At 48.2% G+C, this 14,356-nt stretch overlaps 5 protein-coding genes across 5 annotated transcripts; 2 read left to right on the forward strand and 3 right to left on the reverse strand.

The window, feature by feature from the left end:
• Positions 1-3,881: 3,881 nt before the first annotated feature.
• CNBF2300 (hypothetical protein) lies at positions 3,882-6,737 on the reverse strand (the record flags this gene model as incomplete). Its single annotated transcript, XM_769707.1, has 13 exons — positions 3,882-4,314; positions 4,361-4,546; positions 4,598-4,611; positions 4,664-4,756; positions 4,809-5,216; positions 5,264-5,406; positions 5,465-5,486; positions 5,532-5,633; positions 5,699-5,961; positions 6,021-6,088; positions 6,148-6,433; positions 6,489-6,676; positions 6,727-6,737. The coding sequence occupies 13 exons, from the start codon at positions 6,735-6,737 to the stop codon at positions 3,882-3,884; spliced, it is 2,217 nt and encodes a 738-aa protein (XP_774800.1).
• Positions 6,738-7,772: 1,035 nt separating this feature from the next.
• Positions 7,773-8,683, reverse strand: CNBF2310 (hypothetical protein; the record flags this gene model as incomplete). The annotated part of the gene is made up of 3 exons (XM_769708.1): positions 7,773-8,024; positions 8,085-8,480; positions 8,570-8,683. The coding sequence occupies 3 exons, from the start codon at positions 8,681-8,683 to the stop codon at positions 7,773-7,775; spliced, it is 762 nt and encodes a 253-aa protein (XP_774801.1).
• Positions 8,684-9,045: 362 nt separating this feature from the next.
• On the forward strand, positions 9,046-10,356 carry CNBF2320 (hypothetical protein; the record flags this gene model as incomplete). Its single annotated transcript, XM_769709.1, has 5 exons — positions 9,046-9,115; positions 9,321-9,648; positions 9,692-9,786; positions 9,838-10,116; positions 10,175-10,356. 5 exons carry the CDS (start codon positions 9,046-9,048, stop codon positions 10,354-10,356), a joined length of 954 nt encoding a protein of 317 aa, XP_774802.1.
• A 241-nt stretch (positions 10,357-10,597) lies between these two features.
• On the reverse strand, positions 10,598-12,476 carry CNBF2330 (hypothetical protein; the record flags this gene model as incomplete). The annotated part of the gene is made up of 7 exons (XM_769710.1): positions 10,598-10,678; positions 10,730-11,000; positions 11,054-11,132; positions 11,186-11,209; positions 11,266-11,786; positions 11,836-12,087; positions 12,139-12,476. The coding sequence occupies 7 exons, from the start codon at positions 12,474-12,476 to the stop codon at positions 10,598-10,600; spliced, it is 1,566 nt and encodes a 521-aa protein (XP_774803.1).
• A 380-nt stretch (positions 12,477-12,856) lies between these two features.
• Positions 12,857-14,336, forward strand: CNBF2340 (hypothetical protein; the record flags this gene model as incomplete). Its single annotated transcript, XM_769711.1, has 5 exons — positions 12,857-12,892; positions 13,093-13,183; positions 13,230-13,473; positions 13,523-14,042; positions 14,094-14,336. 5 exons carry the CDS (start codon positions 12,857-12,859, stop codon positions 14,334-14,336), a joined length of 1,134 nt encoding a protein of 377 aa, XP_774804.1.
• Positions 14,337-14,356: the final 20 nt, after the last annotated feature.

Raw genomic sequence — 14,356 nt, forward strand, 5'->3', positions numbered from 1 at the left:
CAGTTTCCCGACCGTTTTCAGTCTTTAGGGTATGCAATCGGATTATTACTGCAGCGTGCATGCCGTATACTATATCGAAGTAAAAAGTAAAAAAAGCTCATCTAGATAGTAATGTGAAGAATCCAACAGTGTTGACAAACACTTGCTCCAACAGTCTCAGACTACGAGCTCAAGGTCCATAATTCTGCCATCCCCATTTATCATTGTTCCATTGCCCAGAATCGTACCCATCCCAGTCTTTCGTGACGGAATCTTTCGTGGCGGAAGATGGGTCAGAAGCAGAGGCGGAAGTCGTGTGATCGATGGCCATAATAGCGTCATCAATGCCAGCGGAATTATTAGACTGGCCTTCGTTTGAAACATCTTGATCCACAGTCCCGCTACCGTCCCCTTCACCATCTAAATCATCCTTATCGGCCTTACTCCAAACCCCAATGGCCGGAGTATATCCTCCAACAGCCCCGTTGAATGACGGACTGGTCGCAGTAGGTATTACCGTCGTCTGTAACAGAGTTGGTGCCGATGCTGTAGTTGATCCATTGCCGTCGATATCGGATAAAAGGTGTGTATCGATTATGCGAGGTTTGATCACATATTCATAGAGGGCAAAGCCACCTACTGCTAAAGCGGCAAGGAGCAATAAAACGCAAAAGAGGATACAGCAGCACTTTCCTCTTGAGCGACGGGGCGGAGGAGGGACGCCTTTTTCAATGTCAGGAGAGGAGGAACGAGACATAACTAATAGCTTGTAATCAGTTTTGCGAGTTTATGTCGCAGCTAAATGCACCTACTAGTTATAAGGGATGGCTGGAAGAAACGTTCAACGTTTGTCTCACTGATGTGACCTGCACTCAGTGGAAGAATAAAAGGCAATCTCGAAGACGCTTTTGTTGTTTCTTCAGATCACCCGGTATACACGGTGCAAACAAGCTACCCACCTAATCTGGAATGGTTGAGTTACGAAATGGAAGAAAGGGGGAAACGGAAAAGAGCTGGGAGGGGCAGGTGGTATATATATATGCATTCCAGTGTAGTGGGCCAGAATAGATTGCCAACCTGCGCCCGCACCCTCACCATCAGCTTTACGCATACAGTTTACACTTGCACTCGCCCACATCCTGAACCATCAGCAGTTATTAGCCTCCTTCGAAACACCAGGTAGGATCAAATTTGGCTTGGAAAGGACCCATGCTGCTGATCGTTCGGGAGTTAGTTTCCCATCTTCAGGGTTGTTAATCAGCACAAGCCAAAGGGCGGTGCACGGGCGCTACAGTGATCATCAACAAGACTCGACTATTACTATCACTAGCTTTGTCGTCCTGTCGATTGATGATGGCGATCGATGGCCGGGTTATGGTTACTTTCATAATAAGTGGAGCAAATGGGAAGCTGCTCTGGGCCGTCCCCTGTGGTAAGTTCGCCTTGGAATGTATGCCCACCAGAAGATAAGAATAATATTAAAGATGGATTTTGCCGTTGTTCAACGACAGACGCGGCGATATAATCAATACATAGTAGGTATCCGACGGTGGCATATTATAAATTCCAGCGAGAACGAGCGACTTCTTGTTGCACTTTGATGCCTCATCTGGATTTATCCCGTCCAATGATGAGATTTTTTGAGAAAAGGCATGATGGGTGCTGCGCAAGTCCGCTAAATAGCCGTGTACTAGTACAATTAAATAAAAAAAACGAACCAGGCTTTTATTTGCTTCTTGCTTCTTCTCTTTTCCTGAAATTGTTACGGTGGGCTGTACCAAACAAACGGTGGGAATACATAGAGCTCAGGTTGATTGTCGGCGGGTATTCATATGTATGCTCATTGGTGGTGTTTAAATTCAAGAACATTTCATATCCGCTAGACGTAAGAAGAAGTATATCCGCTTTTCTTCAATAAAAGAGTGTTTGTCGTCGGTTGGAGGAGGCATTTAACTGAAAACAAAGGGACCTCAATATAGATCGAATGACATGTCAAGAAAGAAAGTAGAGTCTTGTTAGATAATACAGGTACCATATATTAAATAATTACATATACAACACTATGTATGAATGTCCAAGCTTATATAAAATGTCCAATCTTACGAGTCTATCGCTTGTATCTTCGGATAGCGTTTGAGCGAGTCAATTTCCTCGATTTTCTCTTGTTGTTCCAAGAATAGGCCGGCCGTGATGGACTGATATCCCTGAGCGAAGCGCGAGCACGCCTGATCGACTCGGAGGGGGAGAACTCTGAAAATGCAGAAAGCACGATCTGTTGACCTTTGTCCAGTAAGTCTAAGCAGACAGTATCGCGTTTAGTTGCTTTGAGAGTTGGTGGCTCATCGCATATAGGGGAGGAATTTGGAAGCACCTCCACCCACATCGCGTCTTTGGCCTGCTTGTCCTGGAAAACGATTTCGGAAGTGGCCATGGAATTTCCCATCTCCTTTCCGCTTGCTTGGCGAGCCGGCACAGGCGTATCCCCCTCCCTAAAGTCGATAGCAACCGAATTAGGAACGTTGGCATCTTCCGACTCATCTTTCGTAACGTCCTCATCACCACCGGCAGCCGATATTTGGGAAGCGCTAATGGACCTGATGGAGTATTTGTCGGCCATGCAGGAGACATCACACCACATGTCACTTGCTATTCTGGTCTCTGAAGAAGATATATTGCAGAATCCATCATAAGACTGGATGACTTCAGATGGCTGATATGGGCGGCGTGGAAGATCTTTCTGCGTACGAAAACGCTTAAACGGATTGAAGGATGCAGTAGGTATGCAGAAGATCGACCGCCTGGGTGGCTTGGCCTCCGGGAAACTGGGGTTAGAAAGGGAAGGGTTAGGCTGTGAGGAAGGAGCATCTGGGTGATAAATAAAAGGTGTGATAAGCGTTTTAGGCTAAGACAGGTGTTAGCGGGAAACGCACATCAGGGGCAACTTGGCTCACCATGTTACTTTCTTGTTCTACGGTCTCAAGTTAGGAAGAATGGTAAAAGTAATCTCGAAGATCTGTTTATATCTGTTTAAAATGAGTTGCTGGGGCTATAGACGAAGATGGGGTGCTGTATATATGAGTGCCTTGAGTCTGTTATCCGAAGCACCTGGCTCAAAGTCCTATTTCCGCCGTCGCTTAACGTGACCACGGTAAACGTTTCGACCAGACCGTGTGAGAACTGGCACCATCAACCAATTTTCACTTGAAGTGAGGTTTGGACGGCGTCCGCGCTGCGGGAAATCGTGGGCGGACGAGATACTCGAGAAACCCGGGAGAAGATACGGAGTGCCACGTCGCATAGTTAGCCAAAGAGACTGTCTGATTGATTGCGTAGAAAAGAGGATATAGAGAGGATCCCTTTGCCATTAACTTTTGGCAAAAGGAGACGGTTGAGCTCAACGACTTGTTTTATCGCGGCATTTCGTAAAAGGTGCCGCTCTTACGTATCCGAACCTGATAAACATCTGTCTTCACAGCTACGTACAGAAATGAGGGCCACATGTCTCAACCTTACTCAAAATATTACTCTTCCTCGCCTGTTGCAGTTTTCCCTCATGTGGCATGAAGAATGAAGGATTAATATGTCAGATGGCCACGAGCAAAGCTGAGAGGTTTAACGCAGCTTGTTCTGTACACCACGTGTGCGTGCATGCCCCATCTGGCTCTGGCGCCCCAATTCAACCTGACGATGACATACAAGTAAGCGACGACTGCTGAATCAGACTCCGGGCAGAGCACTATTGTACCTGTTATTACAAGTAGATATATAATAGCAATAAGAATGTCGTAGGCATAAACAAGGATGCACAATGGCCAAAGCATGTGGAGGCAGACATCCTGATACATTGGAAGTCCTTTTGTACCCCTTCGTCTTCTATTCTTGAAATTTAAGGAATTGTTCGTTCACGAACAACCGCCAGAGCAGTATCCCCCTCCATTGATGCCACATCCCCAGCAGCTGATCGCCCCCACCCCGGCACTCGTCAAACCAAGAGTTATCACACTGACGACGCCTTCACCCAATACAAACCCGCTCGCGACCACTATCATCAACAGTGGCGTTTCTCCTGTTCTGGTGGCTTTTGCAGCGCGGTAAGCAATGTATCCGCCGATTAACCTCGCAATCGAGAATGATGGAGAATTGAGAAATCCGACGGCGAATGCAATACCAGAAGGAAGAAGAGTGACGAGCCTTGACGAAGCGATGGACGCGGGGAAAGACGAACGGAAAGCTTTGACGAATGAGAGACATGCGAAAAGAGCACCAAAGCCTAACATAAAGGGTATGACGTGAGAAGGAAGGTGACCGTTATTGAGCAGGCGCGCAAGATTGAGCCTACGTTCCGTGTGAGTAAAGTTCTATGACCAAAAAGCTGACGCACCAGATACCAGCAGAAGGAACAGCAAATTCAGGACCGGGAATGGTATACGCTGAGGTATAGAACTTGTAACCCGCAGTAGCTACAAATACACTCGCCAGGCTACCAATCATTTGACCGTAAAACTGACTTCTAGGAGAAGCCCTGAGAAGATGACCAGTCTTGAGGTCTTGCATGAGATCACCTGCTCTGTCGAAAGATCAGCCCGCAAATCACCAAACGCATGAAGCTTGAACAAACTGTTGAGCTCCAGCCTAGATGACATATGATTAATAAACCTCCGGCGATGAACCAAAGAAAGCTTACCTCCGCTACCCCGCCAGCAATGATATTGGCCACGACATTACCCGGTTGTAAGATGGCGAAGAAAAGTTGGCTAATCTTCCCGATCCCAGAAACCTACCCAGCTCGGTCAGATCACCATTTGAATGTCACCTGCATGACCACTCACAGGGTTTAGATCAGTCTCTCCCAAAGCTCTCACACCTATCAGACTCAGGACACTAGCCAATAGCAAACCGATGGCGGTTGCCCAAGGATGTATCCCATCAGAGCCAAATACAAACCAGACCAGTATGACACCCATCACACCGCTAACTCCCAAGCCCCATAACACCCATGAATTTGGAACCAGCCTTTCAGGAGGCTCATGTTCTGGCTCCTCGTCCTTGTCTGGCGGAGTGAAGTAATCGTCTTCTGCCGAGACTTGGGAGGAGGGTGATCGCGGTGCGGAAGCGAAGATGCCAGGTCGGTAATTGCGCTGGCGGTACTGGCGAAAAGCAGTAGAGACATAAGAAAAAGTGATGGGGAGCAGAGAAATGATTGACTCGGCTATCATGATGGCTAGTGCAACCCATAGCTGCAACATAATTAGAGCCTGGACATTTATTTTGAGCCATTACTCACAATCCAACCTCTAGCTCCATCCGTTGTAGATGAAACTGGACCGGGTGCCCATCCAAGATGTTTTGATAAGGGTGAGAGCATAGCCCATCCTACTACCATTCCGATATTCATCGAAACAGTTACAGGGAACCCCATAATGATCCCTGTCGTAATTTATTAGCTTGGGCACAAATGGAGGACGTATTTCGCACCTTGACCGACATAGGATAGTGAAGGCGTGAACCTACTTGCCATCAGCAACTGTGGATATGAAGAACCAGAGATGAACCTGCCACCACATCCAGCTGGCTGCAAGACTTGACCCAAATGGAAGACTCAAAACGTCAAATACTGGGATGGAGAATAAGATGGGGAAAAGGAAGCTTAAAACCTGGATGGTATTCAAAAATCAGATTGGCTTATCATACTTTCTGCTGAACCTAGGGCTCAACTCACAGTAAGACTGCCACTAGCAATGAAACTAGCCCCCAAAGCCCACCATCCCTTACCAGTCATGATATCCACATCCTTTTCTTCTTCCCACTCTGCCTCTCTATCCTCACCCCATTCGTCCTCCTCGTCGTTATCATGCCTGCGGCTCCGATTAGGCGAGACAGAAGTTGACGAGCGACGTAAACGGCGATATGCCGTGGTTCGTACCCCTTGCACTTCAACGGGGGGTGTATGGTGAAGAAGAGAGATGAGCTGTGCAGTTGCAGCTGAAAACATAAGATGAGTTAGAGAATGCCAGGACACAGTAGCTGGTCGTGACACGTACTGCCTGAGGGGAAAACAAGTTTCTCTTTCACAATAACTTGCTTACGCAGCGGTACCGCCAGGAACACCCTGCACAGATATGTTTATCATGAGTGTTTGGGATACGTTGACGAGGACTAACCACTTACCCAAAAAAAGCTACTGCCAGACACCACATGATCAGATCACCCCATCCCATGAAGAGCGGCTCTCGCCCGTCGATCTCCGGGCTCATCATGCTCAACGCTGGTATGATTCCTACAAGGCCGGCGGCGAGGGGCATAGTACCGGTAGCCACGGCTGTTGTCTGTAGCACGACGTTCTCTTGAGGTGTGAAAGGTCTCATGGACGGGAACAATCGAGGAAGGAAAGTAGGAACGCGGAATATTGCAAATCCAAGGAGGGCGGATTGCAGAGACATCATTGACACCCATCCTAAAAGGAATGGCTTAGCTGACAGAATGTTGTGGTCTACGAAATTGACACGCACCGGTTTGAAGCCCAAAGTATATATTGGTCATGCAGAGCACCACTCCTACCCCGAGCCCAGCCAAAATCGCTCTCAGTGTAAAATCCCCTTCGATAGGTTCCTCCATGTCTAGATACTCCCCATCTAGGTCCTCGTCTTCCATTCCCTGTGGTATGTACTCCCGCATACCTCTGGATGATGTCGGGGAGCTTGGAGATGTCAATTCAATATTCCGTGCAACTGATAAGCAACGACTTACACTGGATTCATGATTGAGGATGGAGTGTCTGTTCTCCGCGGATGCGATATGTGGAGGACAGCAGTAGTAGTAGTATGCTGAGTCTGTTGGGATACAGATCTCCTTGTTTAGATGGATTTATGTAGGGGCGGTGTTCTTCTCGCTCCTGTTTCCTATCACACCCACTCAAAACATTCGCCCTACGTAGTGAGTTATAGTAGTAGTAGTTCCCTGTTATTGTCGGCGATGAGCGACACGTTTCGACCTGACGTCACCATATATATAAATAATACCTGAATGAATGAATGATGTTCCGATCTGGCCGGCGGAGGCCGGCGGAAGGAGTGGTGGGCGAGTCAATCATGAAAGTATGAAAACATAAGATTTGTACATGACATGAATATAGGAACAAATATATTTGAATGCGTACCGAGTATTATTGTGGGGCTATCGATGACAAGAGTTTTTAAGTCATGATGCCGTATATAGTACACAGATCGAATGAATGATTTGTGGTGATAATGTTAAAAACACAGCGAAGCCTAGCTTGATAAAAGAGAGGGTACCATGACGGGCATGTGAATTGCTGAGTTGGTTGAGTACCTTGATTGGAGTAGAAAAGAAAATCCCGATGATGATTACTCGAGATTGAAGGTCCGAAGGATGGCGCAATGTGTTGAAGTCGCCTATCCAACATTTTCCGACCGTTAGGGCCTAGCTGGGAATCTTGCTGACTGATTGATGCTGTGTGTTATCCCGGTCAATGCTTGGAAGTCGCTTGCCAGCGTCTTATATCTTTCCATAGGCCCCCAAAATCATTGGCTCTTCCATGACAACGTCAATTTCGGAGCCTGAATCTGAATCCAAATCGGACATCGCTTTTGCCAAAGCCAAGTTTCGCTCAGGAATTCGGTCTCGACATTGCCGCCGAGACAGGGGGGACCCTTCTGCAGTAGGTAATGAGAAAGAAAAGTTGGGCTGTTTAGGGTGTGGGGCTCCTGCCGCTGACGTTGGCGACAAATATCTGGACGATAGTCAGTATATACACATTCTAAAAATAGTTCTGCTTACTGGTTCTGTTCACCATTATCGCCATAGATAGCAAAACTTCTCCTGGATGAACCAGTCGGTGGAGTTTGTAAGGTCATGGCGCTCCTGCCGGATGTCGAACGGCTCAGAGACTCTGACGACTGTGCAGTGTATTGATCTCGAATTCGGAGATCGTTCAGACCAGATAATATGTGATGGAAACCGTTTGCCGTGGCTGGTTTAGGAGAACGGCTTGCATGTGTGTAGCGAGGGGAGGGATAAGATGTTACCTACAGTATTATCGACGTCAAGTCCTCGCAATCTCAACAGCCCCAAAGCGGTCAGCTTACGCCTAGAATGATCTCATTATTTTCCTGTCGTTCGGACCTTGTAGTAGCATCAGGATGCTGATATATACTAGGTTTGCCATCCGAACTGGGTGCAAAACTCAATCGGTGGTCGCGTCGCTTAGTAGGAGTCGAGTGGAGAATGTTAATTGGACTAGCGGAATTGCTAGACCAATGGCTGGAGGATGAGGGGCTAGAAAAGACCCCTGCATACCATTCCTTCCTCGTCTGCCTTGGACAATCAGTGAAATCAAGAGGCATTGATGCGCCGCAAGTCGTTCGTATGTTCGATTCTGACAGAAAAGCTGGCGGACTGCGAGAAGATTGAGAGAGATTGACAGCTAATTGAAGTGATGGAGTGTGTCGGCGAGGTGAAGGGGTCTGTTGTCTGGGACGTTTCTGTTTCCAAACGTCAGCCCGCGGTATTGGGCAATAATATAGTTCATCCTCCTGTATCCCGATATTTCGCGGCAAAGATGAGCACCCACATGAGCTCGAACCATTGTCTCGGCCTGGCCACGACCTGTAGAAGGAGAAATGGCGGTGTGAAAGCTGACGAGGTCATCAGGATCAACATCTAGGAGACGTTTCTGTCCCAGCATCCCTGGGCGGATAGGGAAGGGCTCAAAGAATTGTCAGGGAAGAGTGGCTGTGAGGAAGGAAGGAAAATGAAGGACGAAAGACAGACGCGTCGCGTCAATGTGTGGGTGGGGCCGGAGTTGCTCGGACCGAGAGCCGGGAGATGCCGAACGAAGGTTCGTAACCATTCAGCGGGCTACAGAACGTAATACTGTAATTACATGAACAAGCTGTCAGCTGACGTTCACTGTAGCTCCGGTGGGTCGGACGAAGCAACACAGCCAGTACTTACTTACCCGATAAACGACCCTCCATAAATAGCATCGTCCAAAGTACATTCCTTTCATTATTAAGTTCGCAACGCAGAGACAGCCGCTAATCCAAAATGACCACCCATAATCATCCTGTTGTCGAAGCTGAACTCGTACTCGAAGCTCAAAACAACCTCGGTGAAGGTATGGCGTTCACCACATTATTCTAATGATTGAGTGGCTTACTTTGGCATGAAAGGAGTTGTGTGGGATTCGAGGACTCAACTTCTCCACTGGGTAGACATCTTTCGTTCAGAACTCCATACGTAGGTATAGTGTAGTTCGTTGGCCATTTTAGTCAGCTTCATCTGCTTACTGATAGGGATGTCTTCATGATCTTTTAGATTAGACCCTGCTACAGGGAATCGCTCAATTGACGTTTACCCGCAGTCCCCCTGCCTTTCATACATCACTCCTCGTGCCAATGCACCTGGTTTCATCGCGACCAACGCTTCATCTCTTGTGGTACTCCCGCCTGCAACAACGCCTACCACCACAAGCCCTACTCCTGTCAAAAGGGAGTATGAAGCTGTCCTTGATGAGACCCTGGATGCTAAACTCGTCGAAGATGGCGTCATAAGGTTCAATGATGGTGGGGTAGATCCCGACGGCAGGGTGTGGTTTGGAAGCATGGGCATCGATGAAAGCAAGCCCGAAATGCCGGGGAAGCTATTCGTGTATGTAAAATTATCCTGTTCTTTTAAATCCACTAGCTAACAGAATGACCAGATGGGATGGAGGAAAAGCGGTGGAGACCATGAACAATGTCGGTGTGTCAAACGGTCTGGGGTGGTCTCCTGACGGTCGAACCGTCTGTACGTATCCAATCACAGTCTACTGTTGCAAGCTAGCTTACAAGCTATCAGACTATATTGACTCCCGGTACGACCTTGTATCGGCTTACAACTATTCGACGACTCCTCCTTACTGGTCTAACAAACGTACATTTGCTCTTCCTCCACCGGCACTTGATGCTGAGAATCCCACTCATGGCGCTTATGATGGGCTCTGTGTTGACGGCGTGGGGAACGTGTGGGTGGCTAGGTGGAGGGATGAGAGGGTGGTTGGCTTCAATCCTGAGGGAAAACTTATCGCAATGGTCACGCTGAAGGGATGCAAAAACCCCACTATCCCATGTTTTGGAGGTGAGCTCTCGTCGTAATTGGTTACCTAGCAAGCTCCTGACTGAATTCCACATGATAGGCAAAGACCTCACTACCATGTATATTGTCTCGGCGACTTCGTATCGGGGCGGAGATGGTGATCATCAGAAATGGCCCAGATCGGGCGACCTTTTTAAGGTTGAGTGCGGACCTGGGACAGAGATGGGTAAGATTTTGGGTGCAGGCTGGAAAGGTGCGGAGAGGCATCGTGCCCAGCTTTAAAGCTGTGGAAATGTATCCTATGAAAGATGATGTAAAAGTATTTCGAGCTTAGAAAGCACCCTTATATCTAGGCGTTCCTCACATGCGAACAGTTTTTAAAGCTGCCATTATTTGTTGCCGTTCTCTAAGCGCACTTAACCTTTCTATACTAAAACTGTTTTGCCCATAGACTAAAGGTTTTGAGAATTTAACCATACATGGTTCCCAAAGATAATACGATTTTCCTCTACAATTGCGGAGTTCAATTCTCTTGACAATAAAAATAGTTGATGAACGGCTTCAACCTTAACCCAAGGATGTTGAAGACAGGGGTCGTCGTATTCTGGTCAAACATTGAGTCATTCTAAAGGATATTCACAAGATGACTACTCACAACACGGTTGTCCCTTCCTCCCACAATTATTTCTCCCCCTTCTTCCTCGATCCATCCAAGAGCATTGGCCCAAATCTCCCGCCTTGCGTTGCGCCTCTCATCCTCATTCTTCCACCCACCCCCAGGAGCGACAGGTTCGATGGCTGGAAGCCCCTTGGATGCGTCGAATTTGAGACGATTAGACGACACGGCGGAAGGAGAATGGCTCATCTTATGCTGAGCGATAGAAAGACCCGAGAGATTGTTGCAAGTATGGTATTGATCGGGACGTCTTTACATAGTTAGCTTGCTACTCACCGAGTCACAACCGTAGCAATGACTTACTTCCCGGGCTTATCACGAAGACCACCTGTGGAACCTGGATCCTGCTGAGCTGCAACAAGAGTGAACTCTTGCAAAGCGACTATAGAGGAGAGCAAGTCAGCAGTGACCTTATATTGTCGACATGCGACGAACCCCGGTTGAAGGTAGGTGGTATAGCTAATAAGGGTCGCACTGTCAAAATATGAATTCGTCTACGGGGTTTGCCTACTCACGAGGAACGTCCTCCCAGTCACCTTCCTTCTCCTCTTCTTCAATGAGTTCAACTCGCGACTTTTTCACTTTTTTGCTCTTTTCTCTCCTCACTAATTCTTCTGCTACGGGGGCTCCACCGCCAACCCACCATGAATAACAACCGTCAACCAATTTATTTGTCCGTCCCCTGAAACCTCCTCCTTCAATAGCTTCTCCCTGTTGAAGGACAGTCCATCGAAGCGCTGCACTGGCATCAATGGATGACGGGAAAGAAGGAAGAGGTACAGAGGTAAGAAGGAAGTGCGAATTCAGTGAACAAGAAGTATATCCACCGTGTGCCTCTGCCATAGAAACTCTACAAGAGGGTTCCGATGTTGGAAGGGCAGAAGTCGACGGGACAACTGAAGGGAACGGGAAAGAGGCGCAAGCGAAACCGCCTTCATAAGTCTGGCAGGCAGAGACAAATTTATCGACATTGTGTAAAAGTTCCGGTGTAATGATGTCAAGAAGAGTAGCAACCACCAACAGACAATATGTCCCTCTTGAGATTTGCAAGTGAGCTACTAATATTCTGATCGAAAAGAACTTACCGGACATCAACTTCGCCCCCTTCACAAACGACGAAGCCACCATCGGGTCTCTTACACCTCATAAAGAACTCATATAGGCTCTGTCTAGCATCTGCAAGATCCTTCCAACCACCTGTCGGACCGTCGTTACCTGTGATGGCTAGAGAGCAGACAGAAGCGTAGGTGGGTAGCAGGTGAGGGATTTGAGAATTGGCAGGGCCACCAGCGAAACCGCCCTTTGGCGAAAGGAAGTGAAGCAAAGTCGACACCACCCTGTCAAGGAAGTCAGTCAAAGCTACAAAATCCATGCAGGCGTCAACTCACCTGTCCTTTGTTCCCTGGTCAAGAGCCACGCCCAAGAGGTCAAGAGAATGCACCGTCCAGAATATTAACCATGGTCGGCTAGCATCGAGGCTCACAAACTTTCCCGGCAATTGAAAGAAAGTAGAGGCAAGAAATTGGGTATGCTCTTGCTTCCTGAGACCGGAATATATTTTGCCATGCTGCGAGACGAGGGCATTGGGGTCAGCGGTGAGGTCGAATAATTGAGAGATGAGATCTTCGGTTTCTGCTTGCTCGTCGAGAGTGGCTGAGGGTCTCGAATTTGACGGAAGAGGCGTGGAAACAAGAGAGTATACTGAGGGAGTGAATTCTGTAGCCATTATATTAGCTACTTGGGCAGAGTGCCAGAAGAGAGTAGCAGCTGTATTGATATATGTACCGAATTGTGATTATGGCCGTCGCCGGGCTTGAGCTGCAATGTCCTATTGTTCTCCTGGCCAGCCTCCACTCTGCCCGGAGACACCGCATGCCTTCCACATCCCTGTTCTTCGACTACGTCGATTACTCAGCCTGCCTTCTCTTACTGCAGATTAGTACTTAGGCATGCTGCGTCTCTCGGCCACTTGTTACCCGGGCGTGTATGTCGATAAATTGGTCCCAGCAGCAAAGGACAGATTCCTCATCTCACTGCTTGTTCCAACAAGTTCCCACCGCCTCTCCACGCCCATGCATCTTTTCGTCTAGCACCCACAAATCAACCATGCCAAGAACTCATGCCACCGCTTCAAGCATATCCGTGAGTCACACTATGTAAAAACACGGTGGTCAATCGCCGAGACCACCCCCGTACCCGATTGCGATAACGCCCTCGCTTGTCCTCTTCGATGCCCACCAACTTTTTTCCTTTTAATTTGCTCTTTATACAGTTTCTTTGAAAACTGCTCCCTAGTTCTCTCCATTTTCCCAACTTGCTCACAGATGGAACTCCTTTCACAGGTACCGACAAGCTTGGTCTCAGGCCTTCGCTCGTTAATAGGCAGCTTCACCAGCTCGTCCACTCCTCTACTCCCCTTCATCTCCAAGCCTCGTACGTCTACGTCCTCTTCTATTATAGTAGACTAACGCATCTGCAGTCAAGCTTATTCTTCTTCTTCTATTTCTTTCGCATTCCCCTTCATGGCCTTTTGTCTGGCATGTCCGTGTATGGTGGCACGGCGTCAAAGCATATTACCTTGCATGGCACAAGGGGCGAGCCAAGTACCTTGCTGACTGGAAAGCCCAAAATGATAAAAATGGAGGTATCAGAAGTCTGCGTGTGCGACATAAGAGGATTGCCGGGGTCGACGACTGCGATTACAACATGCATTTGAGCAACTCGTGGGTTCATGATATATTAGTGACCGAAATGTGTTCTTATCAAGCGTAGGTCCTATGCCAAGAATTCGGATGCTTTGAAGATGGATTGGTGTATTAAAGCCCTTTCACCCTCTTTTACTGCTCGTGGAACGTATATGGCTCTTGGAGCCACACATTACGTCTTCTTCAAGGAGATACCCATCGGATCAGAGTACACAATGGAGGCCTACTGTTTGGGTTGGGATGAGAAATGGATGTATCTCGCTTGTGAATTCATTCTTTATCCCAAGAAGACGTCCAAAGCAGGGGCTGCAAAAAACAAAGTGGCGGCTGGTGTCGTATCCTCAGCTCCTCACATCGTGCCCACTATCTCTGCCCCTCCCACTCGCACTGCTAGCCCTAACTCCAGTGCCTCCGTCTCCGGCACTGTTACTCCGGCGCAAGGCTCACCCTTGGGAAACAAGGTCGAAGAGATCAAGCGTGCATGGCTGGCCAGGCGAAAGGAAAATCCAAGGGAAGATGGCGGCGTAACGTGCTGCTTGAGTGTCAGCGAATACTGCTTCAAGATCGACCGAGTCACTATCCCTCCCGTGAGTTCGCTGACGTATCAGGCCGATATCAGGTCTAATTTTCCTCTTTAGCGAATCTCTCTGTACACATCTCTCCAATCCCCTTCCAAAGAGCATCAAGCTCGCGCCCGGGCCATGCTCATGTCCAAAGATGGTGGCCGAGCTTTTCTTCGAGGAGGATGGAGGGAAGAGCCCAACTCGGAGTTACTGGGCGCTGACATCGGCCTGTTTGAAGGCGAAGAATTTCAAGACAGCTGGGTCAAGAGGGCTGCTGAGAGTATGGAAAAAGTTGTTGACGGCATGAGTGCCTTTTAAAACCTTTGTTGCTTTGGCGA

This window comes from Cryptococcus neoformans, chromosome 6 (genome assembly GCF_000149385.1).
Source record: "Cryptococcus neoformans var. neoformans B-3501A chromosome 6, whole genome shotgun sequence".
NCBI classification, from domain to species: Eukaryota; Fungi; Basidiomycota; class Tremellomycetes; order Tremellales; family Cryptococcaceae; genus Cryptococcus; species Cryptococcus deneoformans.